A 25,043-nucleotide genomic window follows, 5' to 3' on the forward strand; every position below is an offset into this window, starting at 1 on the left:
GAATCACTACGGCCCCGGGTCCCTACATCATACCGGATGTAGGGATCGAGTGCGCAGTCTGCTGTTTTTTTTAAAATAAACCGCAGCAGCAGAAAGTAAGTCCTGCGGGGGGGTTAACGATTTGACACGAAGCAGTAGCTACAAGGCTGTTCTGTGCTTCATCAGACAGGCAAACTTGCTTTTAAACATGCAGTGAGACCGACATTTGAATAACTTCTTAAGCCGTGGAGATTTTCGGTCTTGGACAACGTAATGCTGCAGTAATGACGGTTCTTTGAATCAACTGGATCACCGTCTTGCCGCAGCAGCGAAAGAGTCAAAGATGCATTTTCTCTCCGTCCCAGTGGGCGTGTTTTCGTCCAAATAACGGGACAGGGTGAGCAGCAGGACTTGCTGTCGACCACTTCTCCTGGACCCGTGCTCAGTCAGTAAACATTGCTCCAGCTCAGTGCCAACAAACACGTTTAAATATCGCCGAAGAAGATGCGAACAGTGAACTAAGCTAGCGAGAGAGCAAGCCAAGTGCAGCAGGGCGTTTGGATACGCGGTAGGTAGCCGATAGAAATGTAACGCCAGAGTTTTAAAGCTTAACATTTCTAAATCAAATACTAACCCACGGCGACTTTATCTTAGTTTCAGGATATACCACTATGCAAAGCGACAAATCGGAGCCGAGTGAACCCAAGGGCGCCGAGTGTCCGAGCACAGCCGACACCGAGAAGAAGGCACTGAGCGCCCCGGACACGCAAGCTCCAAAACCTAAGGGGATAAGTGCGGTCGCGGTCCTCTGGACATTTGGGAAATGTCTGGGCGCCTTGCTGCCCGTCTACCTGGCCGGTTACTACCGGGTCAGCACCAGCCTGTTGGTGTTCGGGATGATGGTCTACACAGGGTGGAAGCACGCCCGAGAAGCCAAGGAGGCGCGTCTGAAGTCAGCCATACAGCTGCTCGACAACGAGCAGGAGTACACATCCCTGAAAGCGTCCAAAATCAAGCGAGACCTCCCTGCGTGGGTAAGAAAATGAGCACACCGCTGTCAGTGTGTCTTTTAGCGTCGAAATGTTGTTACCATACACCAGCGCACTTCGGTTCTGCCGAACCCACCTTGACCTAGAGTAACCCCACATTATGCAAAGCAAGGCAAAAACCTGGGAGTGGACCCACAATCATAAAACCCCCACAGGGACTTGCAGGGTGGGATAAAGAGTTGGTTTCCAGTAAATCAGCCCAATAATGGCTATTTTTAGCTGCTATGGAATCAGATATTAGTCTTTAGCCGTTCTCTCTGAAAAACTTATAATATTGGGTCTCTATCAGAAAGGGTGTAGGGAAACGTTTTCCTGTAGACAGTAAGATACAGACTCTCTTTTGTGAAACTGTTTTTTCTTATGTCCCTGATGGCGTTTAGGTCCGCATTGAAACATGCCTGCAGTCAGGTGTGCAGAAATCCCTTTTTGTCATATGTAGAACTTTGTTCCCCCATCACTTCCTCCAGTACAGTTGCTAGATTTCCTGTGTGTGGGAATGTTTGCATTTTGAGACCGAAAACATAGAGGGGCATTTCTGACTGCTTTATAACCACCACAATAACACTTAAACCTTCTAATCCTTTGTGCGATTTTATATAAAGGTGGCTGGAAAATGTGTAAGACTTGATTTGCAAGTCATCGAGCCTGACAGTATATATCTCTAACATGGAAAAGGTAAAACCCACATGGGTCTGTTTTGACACAGAATATCTGGCCACACCCAAATGAGGTTCCTGTGGATACTTGTTTCAGTGAGCAATTTCAATAACTGCTTGCACAACCAGACAGCATGCTACTCATTAAAGTATTAAAAATGGGGCATCTCCATATTGTTTTCTAATGCTGCTCTCCAGTATGCACAACAAATGGTGTTTGTTAGGATTTTCTCTTAGAGAATCTTATGAAATAAAAACTGAGAAGACCGTTCAAGCAATTATATTGCAAAAGTATCCTTATACGTTACCTTAATGCAAAGATATACCATGTATTTGCCAGCCTTATCATTCAAAGGGATCTTTGAATTGACAGTTGCTGCACTGATCTGCTTTCCTTTTTTGTTTTGGTAATATTTGCTCGGTGTAAAACCTGGTGCAAAAAGCACTGGGAGGATATCAACAGTGCTAATGGTGACATTTGCAGGCTTGCATCAGCTATGACTGAATCATTTCCCTATCCTGTTGTGAGTTTATCATGTTCCTATTTATGTTCTAAATTTAAGTATGTAGCCTCATTGTATTTCTTTCCTTCAGGTCAACTTTCCAGATGTTGAGAAAGTTGAGTGGCTGAATAAGGTAAAATATCAGCGGTTTCCTATTTTGCTTCATCTATTCACCATATGACTTTACACAAAGGCACTGTTTATTCCTCCTTCATTAAGTCCACATTCATTAAGTATTTCCATTCAGTGGCCCAGCTGTTGTGCTGATTGACACTAGGTAGTGTATGCTAGGTTAATAGCTGGTGCTAGCTGATAGATGGTAGCACTGCTGCTGCTGCTGCCATGTTCCAGAAAAAGGCCCCACCCCCATTAGTGTAGCTACTCTGTCTGTACTGCAGGGAGCAGGCCTAGAGCCAGGCAACCCTCTCAACATTTCCATTTCATTACAAGCTAGATCACAGGAAAGGGGAGGAGCCGCCCAGTACCCCTAAACTAAATAAAACTGCAGCTATTGTCTCTTCCTCCAACTTTCTCTTCTAACCCAAAGAGACAAGGGCCACTAATATAGACATACAGAAATAGAAGTATTCATGCTAACAGGACCACGAGATCCAAACGTCAGAGAGCAGACAAAGCAGAGTTTTGAGACTTTTTACTGGCGGGGAGGTCAGCAGATTCCCCTGTTGCTCAGGCTTCATCCTCAACGGGAGCAGGCGGCTGATGACTCACTCTTTACTTATGCTGGACTTTTTTTTCTTTTTTCTTCTTTTCCCCACAGTCACACACGCACACAATCAAACACTGCCTCTGCTTTTCGATCGTTCCCTGTAGGAATGAAGACTTAGCAGGTTTCTGTAGCAACATTAATATTTTGTGAAAAAGTGAACACATGTAGAGCATGAGATTCATTGTGGTGTATGCAAGGACCGAAATAAGAAGAGGAAACAGCTGAGGAGGCTCAACTGGCTACAGCTGTCTCTGTCATTCTTCTGTTATTGCTCATGGAAGCCAAGGCATCTGACAGATAGTTTTGTTATAATGTACATGGCTAAATTTACAAAGTTTACTTAAAGCAGAAGTCTCTGGTTGAATATTGTAGGGATGCACCTCATATGTTACCTGTCTTACTAACAAAAGCAGCATATGACCTTATGCTTGTTGGCCTGGCCAGGTACTGCAGCAGGTGTGGCCCTTTGTTGGCCAATACCTTGAGAAGCTGCTGGTGGAAACCATCGCTCCGTCTATCCGAGCCTCAAGCTCCCACCTCCAGACCCTCAGCTTCACAAAAGTGGACATGGGTGACAAGGTGATGGCACTGATACCTTAATTTTAATATGACACAGATTCACACAAATCATGTATGCCACTTATATTTTGCGAACAAATGTGCTCTCTGTTTGCTCCAGGCCATGAAGGTTGTTGGGATTAAGGCACACACAGAGAATGACAAGGGACAAGTCCTGCTAGATCTGTATATCAGGTGAATGTTTTTCCAACGGTTTGTGAGTCGTTGTCACTTCTGTTTTACAGCTTGTAGAAGGCACTATTGTAGGTGAAAATGTTTTCTTCTTTTATCCTCAGCTATGTTGGTAATGTAGAGATCAATGTTGAGGTGAAAAGATACTTCTGCAAAGCCGGAGTTAAAGGAATACAGGTGTGTCTTCTTATCAAGCTTAAAAGTATTATGTGGTCAAGGTATTGGGCACAACATTTCATGTAAAATTCTTAATTCAAAGACGATGTTTGCCTAAAGTTTAAGGGTTTACTGAAATATGGCATTAGTATTGAGCAGTCATTTTCACGAGCATCTTTTCTGTCTCTCCGTCTTTAGCTACATGGGATGATGAGGGTGATTCTGGAGCCTCTGATTGGAGATGTGCCCATAGTGGGTGCAGTCTCCATGTTTTTCATCCAGAGGCCCGTACGTCCATCTACATTGACCTCTATTTGTCCTTTACTCGTTGTACCTTCAACCCTGATTCCTATGACTATCATGCATCTCAGTTCAGTCTCCTATGTGTTTCATGCTATTGATTTCTCATCAGTCCTGATTCATTTGATGCACACAGTACATTCTTCTGTCTGATCTCTTCCCAGAAACTAGACATCAATTGGACTGGATTGACTAATTTGTTGGATATCCCTGGACTGAAGTGAGTCATGCTGAACTAACTTTTCTTTGGTTGACACATTAGCAATAGCCACCATATTATGATAAAAATAACCTCACAATATTTTTTTGCTGTGTAGATTTTATTATACAGTGGATAATCAATTACACAGACAGTGCAGCAGAATGTTTTCACTCAAATAACTTTCTCCTTCGTCTCAGTGTCATGTCAGACAGCATGATTATGGATGCCATTGCCTCCTTCTTGGTTTTGCCCAACCGCCTAGTTGTCCCCCTGGTTCCTGGCCTGCATGTGGCCCAACTACGCTGTCCTTTGCCCAGGGTAAAGCCTTAACATGGACCTGCAGATGAAAATATTATTACCCATTTCAGTAAACACCAACATATTATACCTACACTCGCTTTTTCTTTCTCAGGGTGTGGTACGCATCCACCTACTGGAGGCACAGAATCTAGCAGCAAAGGACAACTATGTGAAAGGGGTCATGGCTGGCTTGTCAGACCCCTATGCCATATTGAGGGTGGGCCCTCAGACCTTCACCTCCCAACACATTGACAACACAGACTCTCCCAAGTGGGGAGAAGTGTATGAGGTAGGGACAATGAAGAGTTCATGGAAAGTCTGAAATTTGTGTGATCATTATTCCGTGTGTGCAGGTGTTAAAAGATTCTTTATTTTTCATGGCTATCATATATCATTTCACCTTGTTTTGTATTTGAGGAATTAGACTGTTACAGTGCTGAAAAAGTTCATTTTCATTCATGAGGCCACAGCCAGCTTCCATACAAATCCCTCTGTCAGTCTTCATGTCCTTATGTGTGTCCGGTACATCAGGTTATAGTCCATGAGGTGCCTGGTCAAGAGTTGGAGGTGGAGGTATATGACAAAGACACAGACCAGGATGATTTCCTGGGCAGGTACATATGCATAGTTCATGTCTCCTGTGTGCCTATGTTGAATCTCACACTGTCACCTTTCATCTGCCACCTTTCATGGGCAACGGGAAGAAGTACACTACCTTTTTTTAAGACATATAATTGTACTCTTAAAGTTGCATCCATCTACACTATGACCCTTTTATTTTCGTTAGTACATTTTTTCTTTTAGTAATTCTTCTTCACACTCCTCCTCCATATAGGACCAAATTGGATTTGGGCATCGTGAAGAAATCCATAGTTGTGGATGAAGTAAGTAAAAAGCTGTCGTGATCTCAGTCAAAACAGTCAGGTGAATAATCACATATTTAATCTTTGGATTGTAAATGCATTCCTGTGGCTATCTTCCCAGTGGTTCACCTTGAAAGACACTCCGTCAGGACGGGTTCATTTCAGACTGGAGTGGTTGGCCTTGCTGCCTAACACTGATCAACTTGAGCAGGTTTGAGTCACTCATTTCCACTTTTTACTATTGGTCGATTCTAGAGTATAGTGGATTTTTATATTCCCTTCAGCACTCTATCATTGTGTCGGACAATTACGCTGAAAAAGAAAAACTGTTTTCAATTCTCTCCCAGATCCTGAAGAGGAATGAGAGTGTGACGAGTAAGAGTGCTGATCCACCTTCTTCAGCCATCTTGGTTGTATATCTGGACAAGGCTGAGGAACTTCCTGTGAGTCAAGTATCTCTCCCCTCTCTGCCCGCATTCGTGCTCATCTCAGAGCTGCTTCCTGTGTGTGGTTAAACTGAGGCAGAGCCGTAATTGTCAGACATTCCGCATTTTTACCGCCTCGAACTCCAACCCTGTTCACTCCATTAAAGTGTGGATGAGAGTTGCTAACTTAATCCAGGGCTGTTGAACACACTTCCTAATTTGCTAATTTCTACTGTTATATCGTACACAAAAGGGAAAAGCAATGACAGAATCGTTAGAATGAAATCAGTCTCTTTGGTTTCTTTCACTGCAGATTTATATTTCCTGATTATACCATGCGCTGTGGTGCTTCCTTTCCGTTATTTTTGACGTTGCTATGGTAGCATTATACACACTATTGCTCACATGAATCACGGGTTGTCAGAATGGCAAATAAGTCGACTATTGCTCTGCTCTTGGTTACAGAATGTCTCGCTGTGTACTCATATTTGTCTATTATTGTGCATCTTTTAGATGAAGAAGGGAAATAAAGAGCCCAATCCCATGGTGCAGTTGTCCGTGCAGGACGTCACTAGAGAGAGCAAGGTATATCTACTGAGAAGGCCCATTATAATACTGTATACTATAGTACTGTTTCATTTATTTCTATTTTATATGCATCTGGGACTTCTAATGTAAATCACTTTTACTGTCTATTCTTATCTTTAGACTTGTTACACAACCGTTAATCCAGAGTGGGAGGAAGCTTTTACCTTCTTTATCCATGATCCACTCAAACAGGACATTGACATTCAGGTAACAGCTCATAAAGTCATTTGCTAGTCTGCACTAAACTGTGAGTGTGACATTCTGATGTAGTCTTATTTTGGCTTCCCTTCATTTTAAATTAACCAGGTGAAGGACGCCGACCGTGTGCAGACATTGGGCAGTCTGACTATCCCTTTGTCCCGTTTGCTGTCCAATTCCAATCTTTCTCTGGACCAGTGGTTCCAGTTGGACAATTCTGGAACTGCCAGTCGCATCTATATCAATACGGTTCTCAGGGTAAATGGCAAATAGCCCCATACACTAATCCTGCACTGCATTAGACAAAGTAATGACTAGTAAATACTAATTAAAAAAAGTACAATGTAGAAGGTTATCAATTACATCATTACAAGTGTCTGACGGTGTCTCAACTGAAAAATAATTCTGGGATTTGGTCACATTTTGTCTCTTATTTTTTCCACTGTAACATAGGTACTGTGGTTAGATGAGGAACATATTTCAGCTGATGCATCATCTGATCTGGCGGCTGGAATGTCCAAACAGCTGCCCCAACAGACCTCCCCTCATCCTAGCTTTGCAACAGAGGTAATGGATAACAGTGCAGTTATGTGTTTTTATATTGTTTTTTATAAAGGTCGGAGCCTAGGGCACATACTTTTTATAAAGTTTGTATTTTTCTTTCCAGGGACTGCTTAGAATTCACCTACTGGCAGGCCAGAATCTGGTTCCGAAAGATAACCTGATGGGAGGCATGGTGAAAGGCAAGAGTGACCCCTATGTCAAGATCAACATCGGGGGTGAAACGTTCACAAGTCATGTTATCAAGGGCAATCTTAACCCCACATGGAATGAGATGTATGAGGTGAATAACAGGAAGTTGTAGAAAGAAGACGCTGTTTCATTCTACTTTGTGGAAAACGTTGTGAAATTTTAAACATGAAGTTTGCATATGTTTATAAATGTCTTATATAATTGGTTTGAAAGAAGCCTTTGAAATGTGTGAATTTGTTCACCCTTCAGGTGATTCTAACCCAACTGCCAGGCCAGGACCTGCTTGTGGAGGTGTTTGATAAAGACATGGACATGAAGGATGACTTCATGGGCAGGTAGCCATATATAATTTAGTTATCACATATGCTAATTAGATTCAGGAAGATACCTTCTAATCCCGTATTTCTTGACATACAGGCTAAAGATCAGTTTGAAGGACATCATTGATTCTCAGTACACTGATCAGGTGGGATACTTCAACACATCGCTGCATTTTTAGGTCTTAGGACTGTGGTTAGACTTAGGAAAAAGCACTACAGCAAGTGGACATTAAACCCTCTCCAAAAGTAACCAAAGTTTGGTCAGAAACAGTTGGAATTTTAGAAAAAGGGGAATGAATAAGCATCAAAAATGGCCAGTCTTATGCTTTAACACTGCCTCTAAAATTACATAACAAAGGACCTTTATGTGTTGGTGCAGTGAGCCCAGTACTTCTTGCATTAATTTGGTTTCTCTTTATTTCTCAGTGGTACACTCTCGGTAATGTGAAGTCTGGTCGAGTTCACCTGGTACTGGAATGGGTTCCAACAGCCTCAGAGCCAGACAGATTGGACCAGGTCAGTATTTTCAAATCAAGTCATGTAATTATGGACGCTTTGTGGTACATTTGATTCATAGTCGCCCATTCTTTCCTGTGTCTGTAGGTTCTTCAGTTCTATTCCAGACAGTCCTACCAGAACAAGGTGGTTCCCTCAGCAGGCTTGCTGTTTGTGTATATCGAACAAGCAGATGGCTTACCAGTGAGTCCTTTCATACTGCTGTGAAGGATAACGTGAAGGGTTAGCGGTTAACCGTTGAACTCCCAAGGAACATCATTGCCTATTCTGTCTCTCTGCAGGTGAAGAAGAGTGGAAAAAATCCAAAAGTGGGAGCAGAGCTTACTCTTGGAGAAACATCCCGCAAAACTACAGTAAGACCCAAAACATAGATAAATAGACAGATAGACCGAGTATTTATTAATCACAAAGGGAAATTACAGACCTCATTCAGGTTATACTGTGTTTTTTTTTTTTGGTTATTGTACTATTCCGAATGACATAATATCTGTCAGTAAAATTAACTGGCTCTTGCATCTGTTCTGAAGGTGTGTGATCGCACCACATCACCTCAGTGGAATGAGGCATTCAGCTACGTGGTTCGAAACCCCAGAGAAGATATTCTTGTAATGAAGGTAGGCTGGCTTCAGTGCCTAATCAAAGCACTGTGGCTGCAAATGGTGTAATCTCTGATATAAAAATACTCCCACCCTCTGTTAACACCCCCTGTTATGTTTCTCCAGTTCTCCCACTGCTGGACCATGCCCATGGGTTCCCTGGTTGTTCCTGTTAGACAGCTGCTGTCTGAACCAGAGCTGGTCCTGGACCAGTGGTTCCATCTGGATGGAGCCTCACCTGAGAGTCAGGTTCTTCTGAGGGCTGAACTTAAGGTGAGAGAACTCTGTCTGTCAATTTGTCATTTTCTCTTTATATCTTATTCTAAATATTTAGCATGTGTCCTTTAAGTTTCTTTTTTCCATCTCTTTATCACATTCACTGCATGCCCCTTTCTCTGTCTTTAATTTTTCCGTTTCATTTTCACTGTTTCTTTTTCTGTGTGTATACGTTACTCCCTGTGTAACTAATATTGTTATCTTTGTTTGTATCTGTATTTATTTTACTCTTTGTAATATGTCTTTCTTTTTCTTTCTTATCTGTATGTCTCAGTCTCTGTATCTCGCACTTGGTTTGTCCCCTGTCTTTCCCTTGGCTTCGAGGCAGTTCTTTAATTTTGTAAAAATCAATATCAGTAGAACTACTGATATTGATATTTACAACCAGGACTGTTACAAAGCTGGTTAACAAAGTGAAATAATCATATCCACTCTACTGCAGATGCTGATTCCTAGCAAATGTCCCGGTGCAACTGATAAGGCTAAGGTCACTGCAGCGTCAGCCCCCTCCCCTGCTCCGCCAAAACAGGACACAGACACAGTGCTGAGGTGAGACAGTTCATTCCAAAGAGTCTGTCCTTATTTTCCATTTCTCCATTGTCTCTTAAAGTTCCCTTAATGCTACTCTTTGTGTTTGTAGGTCAAGTTCAGTGGACACTCCTCCTGTGGAGACCATTGTCCCCTCAGTGACTTTGCATGAAGATGTTGTGGTAAAGGAAACGGCAACTGATGTAATTGAAGAGAAAGTGGAAGAATCTCCAAGCCCTGCCATAGCACAACCCCCTCACACTTCTCCAGACCTTAGCTTTGCCACTGAGGTAACGTTGCAAAAAAGTGTTCCACAGTACCAGATACAAGCAAACAGGACATAACACCATCACTTTAATTAAAAAAAAAAAACTATCATTAGAGTTATATGATTTCTTGCTGTAGGGGCTGCTGAGAATCATCCTGTTGGAGGCTCAGAGTCTGGTTGCCAAAGATAACATGATGGGTGGTATGGTGAAGGGCAAGAGCGACCCCTATGCCAAGATCAATGTTGGAGAGGTCGCGTTTAAGAGCAATGTGATCAAGGAGAATCTCAACCCAGTCTGGAACGAGATGTATGAGGTGTGTAGAGGCGACTGTACAATTTGAATTCACCTAAGCATTAGTTCAAATAGAAATGACAGTGATAACTACCCACAACTGTTCTGTGTTCACACAGGTGGTGCTGAGGCCTCAGTCAGGACAGGAGGTGCGAGTCGAGCTGTATGACAAAGACATGGACAGAGATGACTTCCTGGGCAGGTGGGGGCTAATGTAGAGGTTTATAGTTGTCCAGCAATTACTGGGAAGCTCCTAATCCCCTAGTCTCCATTGCCTCAGCATGGTATTTAGTAAAAAGGTGTGCTTATGGGCCCAAACTGTAGTTATTTGTCCAAAACTGGTATGTTGGCACGTTATTGTCTAAAATGTGCATTTTCTTCTTCATTGCAAATAGATTCAAAATCAATGTGGCAGACATTATCTGTTCCCAGTACACCGACCAGGTGAGTGTTCCACGAATGTTGTATGTAATCATGTATGTCTTCCCCTGGTGTAATCACAGGCTGTGATTCAGTAAGGGTACGTCTCTGTTTCAGTGGTACACCCTGAATGACGTGAAGTCAGGACGTGTTCGCCTGATATCGGAGTGGGTTCCAGCAGTGTCCAGTAATGACGCCCTGGACCAGGTTTGCGTAATTTTTCATGTTTAAGTTTCTTCCCTTATTCATGCACATACTTATATAATTTTAAGCATATATTTGTAATCTTGATCATTTCTGTTGCCTATTCCTCTCTCATATGTACATTTCCTGCTCAGCTGAGTCACTGTGCACATCGGTGCTGAGTCACTATAATGCATTTTTAATTTGATCCTCTGCTGCAGGTGATGCAGCTGCAGTCTCTCCAGTCTTACCAGAACAAGGCGGTTCCCTCTGCAGCCCTCCTCTTTGTTTATGTGGACAGAGCACACTCATTGCCTGTGAGTGCCTTGTAATTTTGTGCACCGAAAGCCCCTATAATAAGTGTTCTGTCTCTGAGTTATAGATAGATTAAAGTTTAGAAAGCACGTGTTGATATAGAGACTCTACTGGCATAAAGTGGAAATTAACTACATCTGCATATTAAAATGTTGTTTCTGTAAGTAATCACAAAGACAAATAAAAGACTGAATAATAGTTGTTGTTAGTTGAACAACAATCACTGTTGTTGGATTTTATGATTCCATGATGTGGGTCAGGAATATTTTATTTCTTAAAACAAAAGGCAAATTGAATATTGCCCCATCTTTGCCGTAATTACAGACAGTAAGTACAGACTATTCACAAAATTTTATCTGTTATGTGTCTTTCTGTGTCCAGTTTAAGAAAAGTGGAAAGGAGCCCAAGGCTGGTGCCGAGCTTGTATTCGGTAACACAACCTACAAAACCAAGGTATGACACTGATGATAAAGACATGAAACACACACAAACACTGGCTATGCCAGTGTAGGGCTACAACTAGTAATAATTTTCATTATTATCCTGTTGGTTGGATCTATTATTTTTTGGATTAATCTGGTAATAAATTAGTCAATAGAATGTCCCGTCACAACTTCCTGAAACCAAACAAGTGTGTTGGTAAATGATGAACAGTTATATTGGGTAAATGATTTAAAGCTATTTGTTTAAAACTAGAAAAAATACAAATTTGGCATCCCTATTGACAGTATCAAAAAAGACAGAAGGCTTGACCGCAGTGCACACCAATACTCTCATTTAGCTGTTCAAAAATCCAGTTGAAACTGTGAGGAAGAAACAATTTTATCTAAGAGCAGTAAATAAATAATTTTGTTACATGGTCTAAGGAGCTACCATTACCCCCATTTTCCTCTTTTTCTGTCTGAAGGTGTGTGATCGCTCCAGATCACCTCAGTGGAACGAGGCATTCTTCTTTTTGGTTCGGAACCCCGGAGAGGAGATGCTCATAGTGAAGGTGAATGTACTGGGTGCCTCACACTACTAGTAAACACTAAATAAAGCCTGCGTCACAACATTTCAGCCTCTGACTGACATTATAAATGTGTTCTGATCTCTGTAGTTGTCAAGTGCGTGGGATCAGCCAATGGGATCTCTGGTACTTCCCACGAGAGAGCTGCTCTCTGAGCCACAGCTGGTCCTGGACCAGTGGATGCATCTGGATGGAGCTTTACCTGAAAGTGAGATCCTTCTGAGGGCCGAGCTCAAGGTTCGAGGATACACACACACACACACACACACACACACACACACACACACAGGGGATTAGTGCCATTGTTTCCGATACACAGAGAAACCAGCTGGAAATTTGTTGTTGACAGATTCTTAACTCAAGGATGAGTGAAGCTCCACAGCCTTCTGTAACTGGCTCAAAGAAAGAAGAGATGATCACCAGCACTGATGAGGCATTCAAAGCAGCTGGAGAAGAAGAAAAAATCTCAGAGCTGCCAACACATGAGTGAGTGTTTTGGGTTGATTTGATATTGTACACCAACCATGCTACTGTGTGCTATTCAAATTTAACAAAAAAGTTAGCAACAAATACACATTTAAAACATAAACAAGCATTAATGAACACAAAATAAAAACTGCAGTGCCTGTGAGTGAGTGTGGGAATGGGAAGGTGGGCCATCCCAGGAAATATACTCCTTTACAAAAACCTTTGTGCCAGGAAAATACAAAGAATAAGTGTGCAAGGTCATTTGCTGCTCAGTGAAGCTAAAACAAAAAGGTACTCTTTGGTCTTTTGGTCCAGTCAGCAGTCCGGCTGTGGTGTTTTGTGATAGCAGTGTGTTTTTTCAGGTCTGTTGCAGTATCCAACGAGCCTAAACAACCTGAAGCAGCAGAAGCACATGCTGCGGCCCCTCCTGAAAAGGCCCCTCCTGCTGAAACAGCTGCCATCCACACTGCACCTGATACATTCCCTGCAGCTGCAGTGAGTTGCATCACGTAGTAGTCAGCTGTTATTATGTCCCGTCTATTTTCACCTTCATAACCGTAATGTAATTTGGTTCAGCTGGTGGAAGAACCAACAGATGCCGAGGAGCATCCCACACAGTCAGGCACAGCGATTGAAGGAGTCTTTGAACCACAGCAAATACAAACAGCGGGGTAAGCTCCACATTGCCGAAAATAAAATTTCTATTTTCTTCCTTTCATTATTACTTAATAAGAGCCATTGATTCGAAGAAAAAGAAATAACAGAATAATGATCAATCACTTCACCACAAAGAAACCTAACATTAAACATGTTTAAATTTATGCACTGTGTTTGTGTGTGTGTGCGCGCGCGTGTGTGTGTGCATGAATTTAGTACTAGTCTAGATAACCTTGCCCACGCCACAGTGACTGGTCTTCCTGCTGAAACCCTGGGGCCAGCTGATCTCAAAGAGACCCCTGAACCTGTTGTAGTTCTTCCACCATACAGCACTCCCAGCGAGGACTTTGGTGAAGAGGTGGGTTTAGATTATGCCTTGTTTAGCAGAGTGGAAGTTAAGCTTCCAACCAAGCTTCCATCCCTACTGGGATCTGTTTCCCATCATAATCCCGTTTTGAATTTTCAGATATTTTCATTATATCAGTGGGGAGCATTAATTAAAAATGTCCAAAAATTATTTAGAAACCATAATATCTAAAAATGTCAGGGCTCCATCAAAGCTGTGTGTCTGATAACTGATCACATTGATTAAATAACAAGTCTTTAGTTATTGCTCCTTTTTGTCTGCATTCATTTGACGGTGGATAGTTTAGTGAACTGATGCTTCACATTGTGAATGTGCAACTTCTTCTTGTCTCAAAAGGGGATTTCAGCTTCCTCTGCTGAAATCACCCCTTCTGGACAGGAGGCTCAAAAGAAAACTGAATGTGCCAAACATTGTATGATTATAAAATGTACAGATGTCTGGCTTGAAAAAGGGACCTTTACTAAATGAAAAAAAACAAGAAAAACACACTCTCATAAACCACATTTAGATTAGACATGTAGGAAAAAGTATCTATCTTATAAAAGTTCATTTTACCTATTAGAGTGCCAAAATGTGTCCCTAATGTCAGGAACAGTCATACGGGTCTATAAATAAGCCTGTGTAAGACAGGAAACCACCAGGTGTTCTAGAAAATGTTTGAATTTTAATATTGTCGGTGTTTTTGGCCACAAATCAAAAAGTTGTGTTGCTGTGAGCTCAAACACTTCCTGTTTGTTTTAAATTCTTTCTAATGTTCACCTTGCAGGGGGTGCTGAGGATTCACCTGCTGGAGGCCCAGAATCTAGTTGCCAAGGACAACCTGATGGGGGGCATGGTGAAGGGCAAGAGTGACCCCTATGTCAAAATTAACATAGGTGGGGTTACATTTAAGAGTCACGTTATAAAAGAGAATCTCAACCCAACTTGGAATGAAATGTATGAGGTAAGAAGTATTCTAGGTTTAAGTAGTGCACATTGTCTGGATTTCATTGTATATACAGTTTTTTGTTTGGTTTGTTTGTTTGTTTGTTTGTTTAACAAAGGTGTTTTTTTGTTTTTTTTAACAGGTGGTTATGAATGGGCACAGCATCCAGGAGATCAAGTTTGAAGCATTTGATAAGGATATAGATTCTGATGACTTCCTTGGCAGGTGTGTGTCTTGTATACTTCTCAATCTTGGTTTCTCAGTAACCTACATCAGTACTCAAGATATAAAGTGTTGAGTCCTGTTTACATTGATCTGCATTGTATCAGATTTACCTGTTACTTAACAACATTTTGCACTGAAATGCATCAGTGTATAAAAATAAATGATGAATAAATTATATGTTTTTTTTAATGTTACATACATTTGACTTAAATACAATATTTGACTTTAAATGATGGGCACTATCACAGGTCAAGTTTTTAAAATGACAAATTTTAGTACAAGAGCAGCTAAATTGTGTCACAGAGGAACAGCAAGGTGGCACATATGCCTGTTTTAAAAATTAAATCTACTTCCATTTTGGCTGTTTAAATTATATAATGCTAATATATCCCTTGGTGTCGGCACAGGAAATCTCTGTTACTGGAAATAAGACGCTGAAACTAAAATGTCTGTTTTCATGTTCACAGATTCAGTATAATGCTAAATGAGGTCATCAGATCGCAGTACACAGATCAGGTTACTCAATAACTCATTATCAGAAATCATGGCATGTGATGCCTAAAATCTGTCATTTCCTTACATAAAAGGTCATTGCCTTGCTTCTTTAACTGACTTTTTCTCTGCTGCAGTGGTACACCCTGAAGGACATCAAGTCTGGGCGGGTTCACGTGATACTGGAATGGGTTCCTACAGTGTCAAATTCAGTGAGACTTGACGAGGTAGGTCATTATCCATGTTTGCAGCTTTGTCACCCAGCTTTAATCTCACTCTTTTTATTCAGACATTCTTTAAACACAGATTATTGAAGTGTACCCAAGAAAGCAGCCTCTTAGTCGAAGCTGTCAAGTCACATTCCGACACGCAGGGCACATTCACTATTGCCAGGCCTAACTGGCTGTGCTCCATGTCACAGGTACTGCAGCTTCAGTCGCTCCAGTCTTATCAGAACAAAGCTGTCCCATCTGCTGCTCTGCTCTTTCTCCATGTGGATAGAGCACATTCATTACCTGTGAGTCACCTGCAACAGTTTATTTATATACTGTGCAACAGTCAACAAAAATGATTCCTCATATAATAAAACTTGAATGCCTCTCTCTGCCTTATTAGTTGAAGAAAAGTGGAAAGGAACCCAAAGCAGGAGCCGAGCTTGTTCTGGGGGAAACAGCATACAGAACCAAAGTGAGCCTCCTCATGCACAGTTCTCTATACTCAGTCCAGTGATCAGTTTATAATTGTAATGACCATCTTATATTTTTCTTAAGCTGTGTGACCGCAGCACCAGTCCTCAGTGGAATGAGTCTTTCTACTTCCTGGTCCGTGACCCTAAACATCAGATGCTTGTAGTAAAGGCAAGACATTTATTTACAATTATTTGTTTGAAGAATCTGCATCTCTGCTTTTGGCTGGTGCATCCATTTTTAGTTACAGGTTGTAACTGCGGTAATTTTGGATTGTAATTTTCATTCTCTCTTTCTCTGGCATTGCAGCTGTCGAGTGGCTGGGACCAGCCGATGGGATCTTTGGTGGTTACTGTCAAGGAGCTCCTTGCAGAGCCACATCTGGTCCTGGACCAGTGGTTCCATCTGGATGGAGCCTCACCTGAGAGTCAGATCCTCCTGAGGGCTGAACTCAAGGTGAGGCAAACACATCTGCACTTACATGTATAAGTATTAAAATGCTGTATGTTTTTGCCAATAAACAAAGATTTCTTTGATGCTATTCTGAATTTGTTTTCAATAGATTCTGGATTCCAAAATGGTGGATATGATCAGTGCAGGGACGCTGCCCTGCGCTGCCTCTGGCTGTGGATCTGGGCAGGTGAAGCTGTCTCTGTCGTATGCCACAGAGGACAGAAAGTTCATCGTTGTCGTCCATGCTTGCAGGTGCGCTTCCTCGAATGGTGTGCCACAACACTTCAAATAACATTGTGTCCACACCAATGATATAGATACTTTATAATGGTAATTATTTGAGGCCAGGTTAAGGGATAGGATTATTTTTCCGGATACTTATAGAATATTTAGACATGTCAATATGTTCTACTGAAAAATGCCAGATCTTGTTGACTGAATTTTGCACATTCCCCAACTGCTGTTGTGAATGTAGACCTAACAAACAAATTCAACCTACTGTACCTTGATAGAAACATGCAACATGTCCATTCATAGTGATATTGAAAAATGACCTGCCTTACAAAACATACGAAACTGTCCTTTAAGAAGACCCTACAAGGTGAAGACATTGTTGATGATTCCTCAAATGAAAAATGAGCAATGCACACTTTGCACATTGCTCTGCATTTACAAAAAGGTATTGTACTGCTCTAACGTGCTGGGGCTTTTTCAATATCCTTATGTTTTGACATGTGAAATTATTTAAGATACATTTCTTTTCCATGTACAGAGGTCTGTTGTCTCAAAGTAAGGATGGTGTAGACAGCTACGTGTCCCTCATGCTGCTGCCGGATAAAAGCAAGGCCACCAAGAGGAAGACAGCTGTGAAAAAAAAAGACCTCAAACCAGAATTCAATGAGAGGTAACCAAATAATTGACCTATTGCATTGTCTCTATATTCCTGTGCAGGTTTTTTATTTATTTATATTTTTTTTATTGTGTGAAGATCTGTTAGTGTCATCGTTCACATCTAATCATCTTTTGCATTTTCTTTAAGTTTTGAGTATGAGCTGCCTATGGAGGAGACGAGATTCAGGCGCCTCAGCGTATCGGTGAAGAATAATTCATTCAGGAGCCGCGATATCATAGGACAGGTCAGTCTGAGACTGTACAGTATTTACGCCTGCCCCTCATGTGGCATGGGACACACAGGAGGAATGAAATTTCAAATTTTAGAATGTACTGCATCCCACATACACTGACAGATTTTATAATATTTTTGCCAGTACTTGCATACAGTAGCCAATGTTATGTAGTTAAGAAGATAATACACGAGTGACCGGTAGAGTACCCAAATAATATCACATGTAACTAGTCCAGAACACAAACATTAAGAAAATTTGGTTAAATCCACACTTGTCCGGGTCAGGCTGTGTGTTAGTATTAGCTTGACTGGTAGATTACATTTATTGCAGGACTGTTTTGAAAGGTAGGGACACACTTCAAGTGTATCCGTACCTTTCAGAGTCATAAGCTCAGCGAGTCATTCTTGCAGTGCACTAAATCCATGCAGAAATAGTGCTTATTCCGATGTTAACGTGTCATTCCCGTTCTTTAGGTGCAGATTGAGTTGGCTGAAGTTGACCTGATTTCTGGTGTCACACAATGGTGAGCAGAGCTGACTGAACCTTCTTCAGACTGCGTTTGTGTTTGTTAAAGTGACTCTCATCACATCTGTTTTTTATGTATTTAGTTTATTTAGTAAAAATAGTAAGCATCCAACACTCACCGTCTGTGGTTGTGAATGGTGGCTGGGAAAAACAAACAAACTAGTTGTTCCTCACTGACAAAGAAGCGGAAGGTGTAGTCAGCTTGAATTTATTCCTCTCATACCGAGTGGTCATGGTGGAAAAAACATCAGAACTTCTCAAACCACTGCTGACCCCTTCATTGCTGTCTATCCATATAATCAGTACGTTCTAGATAATCAGCAGTGTATTTAGCCTGTTTTACTGTGTATGCACAGCAGAGAAATGGATTATGCTGCAGCAGTGGTTTCTACGGATATTTTGAGTGGAATATCATTTAACTGTGCACTTGTTTTCTTCATTTTTTCATTGTTTGATGATCGTCACTGCTTGGTTTTCATCAAATGACTGTCCCTCTATTTATTTCAGGTTCACTCTGAAAGACGAAGCTGAATAGTCGTTGTGTTTGCTGGTGACATTGAACAGTGATGTTGATGTCATCATCACTCAACCTGGCATTGTGCCAGTGCTGCATCTCACACTGATGCCTTCTCCTACCCACCTCTACATACAGTGCCACTGTGGCAGCCTTACCTGCACCCACCCAGCTCTTTGTGTGTCAACATATAATATAGAAGTGGACTGCACTGTATATTCACATACATCAATACTCTCACCAAAGATAAGTAGGATGAAGTAGCTGAGTTGACAAGGATAAAGTGCAAGTTAGTTTTGACTGAAGGTTACTTTACTATATGAAGAAATAAGGATTTTAAGATTGAGTTGAAGTGGAAGATGTGAAGATGCAAGTGGAAGATGTACAGGCTCAGAAAGATTTAAGTCATATATTGTTTTTGCTCTTTCGCTCTTTTTGCTCTTTTACTGCTGCAAGAATGCTTCGCATCTGAGAGTATCTTGGTTGAAGAGCAGTAACATTTTTAGACCACATTTTTTTAATGTATTGCTCAAGAATGCTAATGCCATTTCAGTATTTTCCATCTGTTGTATGACAGGCTTACATTGGAGGTATTTTATATTTCACAACACTTTGCTACATTTGTGTTTTTGTAAGATTTTCTTTTCTACAAGACAACTATTTGTTACACCTATGTTACAATTAAATTCATGGTATATTTCATTTTGTGTATATTTGCAAAGATAATGGATCAGATCAGATACTGTGTGTTGAAAGATGAAAAATAAACAGATTTTCGTCTCACCTTTTGTTTTTGTGGAACCATTTTTTGGAATTTGGACTTCTCTTATATATAGTTTATTACCATTTGTACTGTGCCTTTGGTTATACAGTATTTGTATCACTTCTTTCCTTTAATTGTTTGGTAGAGCCAGTTATTCTGCTGTGATATACACTGGATGCTTTATATTGAAATGATATAGCTATACTGTATATGAACAGATCTTAATTCATTTTGAACTACTTTAAGTTCAAATGTAAATGATAGAGATGAATGTCAAACTGAGGCGATAAGAAAAATGTCCATTAGCTCTGAAATTTTTTCATTTAAAAACCCCCCCCCACAAAGGTCAAGAGGTTTTCTTGCTTCTTGCATTGTCAGTAGTGCGGGAAGAAGAACTCAGATCTTTTACTTATAAAGTATAATTAACAATTCTACATAGTAGAAATAGCGAAATAAAAGTCCCACATTCAAAATTTTATCTGACCAGTATTAGCAGTAAAAAGTGGTAAAAGTACCAAAAGTAGAAAGCACTCATAATACAAAGCCATCCATTTCAGAATAATTACTGTTAATTAGTGATGTATTCCTGTATAAGCATCACTTTAATGCTGCAGCTGGTAAAAGTGGGGCTGATGTCAACTACTTTACATACTGCTGGGTGGTTTAATGTATAGTAAATACATCAGAATTTATTTGTTGATTAGATCTTATATTATTCTCAATCTCTAAAATTAACTGCACTTGTCAAAAGAAAAAAAAATGTCGCGGAGTAGAAAAGCACAACATTTGCCTCTGAAATGTAGTAAAGCATAAAGTATAAAGCAGCACAAAACACCCAGGTGAAGTACAAGTACCCCGAAGCTGTCCTTAAGAGCAGCACTTGTAAATGTACTTCACAGTGTTTGCATTGCATCCACCTCTTTCTGAAAGGTCTGAAAAATCTTTAAAAATAAGTTTACAACAGAAACACTGAGCCAATGGCTGCACTTCCGAATATTTAAAACGAAGTCGGCGGCCGTTGCGTCGCTAACAGCCGCGACGCTTTCGCTTTCATTTTCCAGGAAGCGGCCGCGTCCGAAGCACAGAGTCGAGGCGAGTCGAGTCGAGGCGAGGGGGGAGTCACATGCGCCAGAAATCCGCTCAACTCGTTTTCACCTGCTGCGTCTAAGTTCAGCTACCAAGACATCAAGCCTGCGACGCCGCGCTGTGTCGGGAGCGGAGTCAAAAATCCGAGCGACGAGTGGAAAAGCCGCGGTAAAGCCGGCAGAAGTCTGCATCGGCCTGTCGTAACCGAAAGTGGAGTCGAGGGGGGGAATATCCTCTAAACGTAATGTCCACGGTTTCTGAGCGCAGTTTCTATATAAGTACACCAAAAAAAGAAAAAGAAAAAGAATTGTTGGTTGTTACAACACGGCCACAGCAACCGCTGCTGCCATGTTTGTCATTAAATGTTTGCTGTTTCTTGAAGGGAGAAGACGGTCAAAATGTCAGACGGTGAGCCAGAGCCCATGGAAGTTGTGAGTAGCTGTATATCAGACAAGGCTGCAAACTCATGCTGATCATTGGGACAGTATGAGAGGCAAATGTTGAGGGAGCTTCGGTGTTAATAATTTGTGGGATCAATACCATTTGTGTCAATTGCCACCATTTTCTTTTTTATTTAAATATCCTGTCTTGCCTCATGGTTGGTGTAGGGTGAAGATACGAGTGAAATCCAGCCACCTGCTGAGGTGGGTATGTTTTTTGAGTGTGCGTGTGTGTGTGTGTGTGTGTGTGTGTGTGTGTACATCCGTGATCAGTAATGCATAACACTTCAGCCAGTCTGGGTGAATTTCCAGTTTCTGATTTTAAGTATATACTGGCAGAGTAAAATAATTTTTCCATGAGACAGGAGCAGTTGCGTTAAGAACTAAAAACAAGTGGATAGAAAATCCATGTCGAGGTCTGTACAGTGTACGTGAAAATGAAAGTATGAAGATTAAGTCACGGATTCCCAGGATAGACTATGCTAGTTCCAAATAATCCCAGCCAAATGCTCTCTGCTCCATGAAGGATGTCCACTTTGGTTATATATGTTAGCATATGAAATGGCAACTACATTATCAACACTAAATAAAACTCTAATGTAATTAAAGCCATAGTTAGTTAAAAAAAAACATGACCTCCAATGCACACACTCTCTCACACACACACACACACACACACACACAAACACACATATATATATATAAAAATGTCAATAATGGTATCATGGGTTTAAGGCTCTGATGACTTTATTACAGAATGAAGATGAAGCTCACGCCACTCTCTCTGTCCAGTGGTCAGTGGGTTATGTGGTGCAGAAATACAAAGTGGAACTAGCGAGAGTTCTTCAAAGTTGGGCCAACAGAATCAATTTTGTTGGAGACTGCACAGTTCTAAAAGCCTCAGAAGATGGGAGCGCTTTGATAAGGATAAAACCTGCTTCAGGTGCAGTATGACTGTTTGAATTTTTAAGTTAAAATTAAATCTCACAATCAATACTAAGATTTTATGTTGATTCCAATTCAATATATTTTAAGCAGCATTCTGTATTAATATTGGTCTTGCAATTCCATTTGTTCTTTTCTTTTGTTTCTTTTGGAGGCAAGTTCATTTGTGTTGGTCTTCTTTTAAGCTCTGAGTGGGCTGCAGGAATTGAGTGGACAAACACTGACCACTAAAGACGGGAAAAAAGTCAAAGTAATGTCTGTTAGTCCGAGAATGCGAGAGCTGGAGACGCAAATACCAGATAATGCTTCAATGAGTCTCCCTTCTTCATCTGTGTCAGACCCACAACATGTATGTACTGTGCAGTAAATCAGTAGGAATGTATTACTTTTAAAAAAATGAATGCCTTTTACAAAATAAATACATTGTTTTTTTATCCAGGAGCAAGTGCAACCAGGGCAACAAAGTAGTTTCACCTTTTCAGCAGCAGAATCTAAAGATGGAGAGGTGACATGCACCTGTCCTGTTGGCCATTTCTGGTATGTGAGCCATGTCTACGAGGAGGAAATTAAACGTATAGAGAAAGAGAATGGAGTTAAATTTGAGGCAGAAGTGAAGATAACATTTCATCCACACCAGAAAGACGGAGACCCACACAAAGCTCTCTCTGAGTTTACAGGCCTCGTCCAGAACTCCTTAGCTGAATCCAATGGCTCAGTTTTTCCTCTCAAGTACATAGATCCAGAAGACTCGGGGGACATTCTGAAAATTATCCAGAAAAACGAAAACAAGCTTTTGCTTACTCTATCTTCTGAAGGAATGACCGTATGTGGGCCAAGCCAAAGTCAAGATGCCATCACAAAGTCCTTAAATATATCACAGAAAACCTTAACGGATACCAGCACTTCTGTTGGAGAGTCTACATGGGCGTTTCACGATGCATCACTGACGATTGGCATGAGCTTCAAAGACCCTCTCGCTGATGCAGGACTAACCATGGAGCAGAGCTCCTGGAGGCTGATGACTACCTCCTATAATGAGCAAGTAGCTAAGATAAAAACTAAGTTTGATGTGGATTTAAGGGAATCAGGCATCAGTGAAGGAAAAGTGTATGTCAAAGCCTGCTACAAAAGATCTGGAGGCAACGTGTCAATGGAGAGCCATGCTGTCAGAGCTCTTCTTCGTCTGTACCAGTGGATTACAACATCACCCCTGAAGTTCACCCAACACCATGGTGCCAGTGGGTTCTTCGACTCACCGAAGAACTTGAGCAATGATTATCCGTTAGAGGGGGCCTCTAGTGGACCTGTTTCGAATGGCGAGGCCAGATACGGCATGCACAACGCTGAAGCACCCACAGGATGGGCAGCAACAGTAGGAGACAGTAAGGATGAAGACTGCCCTATATGCATGGATACATTCATCAATAAGAAACAGCTTAAGTGTAAACATGAATTTTGTGAGGAATGCCTTGAACAAGCAAAGAGAGCAAGTGGACCCATCTGTCCTGTGTGCAAAGATGTCTTCGGCATTATAGAAGGAGACCAGCCAGATGGAAAAATGTTAGTCACAACACAATCTTCACGCCTCCCTGGATTCCCAAACTGTGGCACTATAGTCATCACCTATCACATTCCAGATGGAATACAAATGGTAAATGCCTTAATTTAAATATATGAAGAGATAGTGTAAATTGCGTGTGAATTTTGTATACTTCTATGTTAATTTTATAACATTGTTAATTATGTCTACCTTTCAATCTCCCTTTGCAGGAAAAACATCCCAAACCTGGACAGCCCTACATTGGTATTAAGAGAACAGCATATCTGCCTGACAACAAAGAGGGCATAGAAGTGCTGCAGTTGTTGAGGAAAGCATTTCTTCAGAAGCTCATTTTCACTGTTGGGACATCCAGAACAACTGGATTAGAGGGCCAGGTGACCTGGAATGACATTCACCACAAAACCTCCACTTCCGGAGGGCCAGAACAGTATGGTTTCTGAATCTCTTACTTCTCTTTTATATATTCTTTTTCAATGTCAAGTCTATTGAAATATTTCCATTAACCTTTGTACATGCTCTCTTTATACAGTTTTGGGTATCCTGACCCTGGCTATCTGAGCAGAGTGAAAGAGGAGCTGAAGGCTAAAGGCATCAAGTGAAGACTTAGATACAAAGTGACTTTGGAGGGTTGTTGTCGCAAGTTTGATTTCACATGCACGAAGAAATTCAAGAATTAAGATGATTATTTCAAACAAGCAATTACTGGAATGCTCATAAAGTATTATGTGCATTCCAGTACTGTAGTCTGTCTCTTCTTTTGTAATTTTTCATATTATTACTAAGGGATTCTTTGAGGTGCACCAGACAGCATTTACAGCTTCAGAGTTTATTGTTTAGCAACATATATTATCTTCACCTGTTAAGCATAATTTTATCTGATGGATTTCTTCAGTTTTTTTTAAGTACTATTTTTTCAATTTATAACAGTGTAAGAATGAAACTTGCACATATAAATTTAACTTCTTGTCTACAGTACACATGATCTGATTTACTGGTTACCAAATAAATGATTAAACCAACTTAGTGTATACAAAATAAAAACCCTCTTATTGTAGTTACATTAAAGATTGTTTTTGTCTTTTCACATGCGTTAAGATATGGCTGACAGAGACAGTACTTGGGGCAGATACAAGGACATGTCCATCCTAGTGGAAAAAAAGGGGAAAAAGAACCATTTAGGGGACCCCACAGTCTAAAATACTCAAGTGCAGAATTGGGTACCATTTCAATGAAAAAATTGGGAAGAAAAAACATGATAAAGTGCCCTCAAAACTGAAGATGGTCAAGAGCCAGCTTGGAAACAGATGTGGAGAAGGATGACTCTCAGATCTTCTGCTGTTGTCCATCGAGACGGACATCCCAACTGACCATAATAAGGTCATTAACATTTACAATCTTATGGCCAAAGAAAGATTCTCCTTTGATTTCACTTCCACAACACTTTACGCTTACCTGCTAAGGCTTCTCAAAACAGCAAATTCTCCAAATGTTTTTTTCTACAGATGAGTTTGAGAAACAAACATTTAAAGCCTCACCCATCCCCCGTTTCTCATTACAGAGATGTTTGCATAATAAATTGTCAGAAAGTAAATCATTTTTAATACAGAGGCATTGTTTTAATTATATTCTGAATCCCC

General features: G+C 40.9%; 2 protein-coding genes across 3 annotated transcripts; both read left to right on the plus strand.

Annotated features, from left to right (window-relative positions):
• The first annotated feature begins 161 nt into the window (after window positions 1–161).
• Window positions 162–19,374, plus strand: esyt1b (extended synaptotagmin-like protein 1b). 2 transcript variants are annotated; one of them, XM_040159684.1, is made up of 53 exons: window positions 162–547; window positions 634–1,013; window positions 2,279–2,320; window positions 3,359–3,493; window positions 3,594–3,667; window positions 3,769–3,841; window positions 4,019–4,108; window positions 4,285–4,340; window positions 4,520–4,640; window positions 4,735–4,911; window positions 5,154–5,236; window positions 5,458–5,506; window positions 5,607–5,696; window positions 5,833–5,928; window positions 6,424–6,495; window positions 6,619–6,705; window positions 6,805–6,954; window positions 7,150–7,263; window positions 7,364–7,540; window positions 7,699–7,784; window positions 7,867–7,915; window positions 8,196–8,285; window positions 8,373–8,468; window positions 8,567–8,638; window positions 8,813–8,899; window positions 9,008–9,154; window positions 9,600–9,706; window positions 9,798–9,975; window positions 10,091–10,267; window positions 10,365–10,447; window positions 10,641–10,689; window positions 10,783–10,872; window positions 11,070–11,165; window positions 11,545–11,616; window positions 12,071–12,157; window positions 12,263–12,409; window positions 12,522–12,658; window positions 13,003–13,135; window positions 13,217–13,311; window positions 13,520–13,655; window positions 14,431–14,607; window positions 14,732–14,814; window positions 15,282–15,330; window positions 15,444–15,533; window positions 15,728–15,823; window positions 15,922–15,993; window positions 16,077–16,163; window positions 16,302–16,448; window positions 16,555–16,697; window positions 17,218–17,349; window positions 17,485–17,581; window positions 18,046–18,095; window positions 18,605–19,374. In XM_040159684.1, the coding sequence occupies exons 2-53, from the start codon at window positions 651–653 to the stop codon at window positions 18,630–18,632; spliced, it is 5,514 nt and encodes a 1,837-aa protein (XP_040015618.1). In that variant the 5' UTR covers window positions 162–547; window positions 634–650; the 3' UTR covers window positions 18,633–19,374. The 2 variants fall into 2 exon arrangements, with proteins under 2 accessions (XP_040015618.1, XP_040015617.1); XM_040159683.1 differs by having other exon boundaries at window positions 163–547; window positions 13,514–13,655.
• Window positions 19,375–20,479: 1,105 nt separating this feature from the next.
• LOC120783485 (E3 ubiquitin-protein ligase DTX3L-like) lies at window positions 20,480–24,525 on the plus strand. The gene is made up of 8 exons (XM_040116544.1): window positions 20,480–20,701; window positions 20,843–20,891; window positions 21,069–21,104; window positions 21,657–21,843; window positions 22,031–22,194; window positions 22,285–23,496; window positions 23,616–23,833; window positions 23,936–24,525. The coding sequence occupies exons 2-8, from the start codon at window positions 20,859–20,861 to the stop codon at window positions 24,003–24,005; spliced, it is 1,920 nt and encodes a 639-aa protein (XP_039972478.1). The 5' UTR covers window positions 20,480–20,701; window positions 20,843–20,858; the 3' UTR covers window positions 24,006–24,525.
• Window positions 24,526–25,043: the final 518 nt, after the last annotated feature.

This window comes from Xiphias gladius, chromosome 21, assembly GCF_016859285.1.
Source record: "Xiphias gladius isolate SHS-SW01 ecotype Sanya breed wild chromosome 21, ASM1685928v1, whole genome shotgun sequence".
Lineage (NCBI taxonomy): Eukaryota > Metazoa > Chordata > Actinopteri > Istiophoriformes > Xiphiidae > Xiphias > Xiphias gladius.

What these genes read in the sequence shown, in the direction of transcription:
- esyt1b (XM_040159683.1), top strand. Translation starts at nt 651, where the DNA reads ATGCAAAGCGACAAATCGGAGCCGAGTGAACCCAAGGGCGCCGAGTGT. An exon ending in TCTGATGACTTCCTTGGCAG is followed by an intron (nt 14,815 to 15,281) that starts GTGTGTGTCTTG and finishes TCATGTTCACAG; the next exon opens with ATTCAGTATAATGCTAAATG. An exon ending in GATCGCAGTACACAGATCAG is followed by an intron (nt 15,331 to 15,443) that starts GTTACTCAATAA and finishes TCTCTGCTGCAG; the next exon opens with TGGTACACCCTGAAGGACAT.
- LOC120783485 (XM_040116544.1), top strand. Translation starts at nt 20,859, where the DNA reads ATGTCAGACGGTGAGCCAGAGCCCATGGAAGTT. An exon ending in AGCCAGAGCCCATGGAAGTT is followed by an intron (nt 20,892 to 21,068) that starts GTGAGTAGCTGT and finishes TGGTTGGTGTAG; the next exon opens with GGTGAAGATACGAGTGAAAT. An exon ending in TTCCAGATGGAATACAAATG is followed by an intron (nt 23,497 to 23,615) that starts GTAAATGCCTTA and finishes CTCCCTTTGCAG; the next exon opens with GAAAAACATCCCAAACCTGG.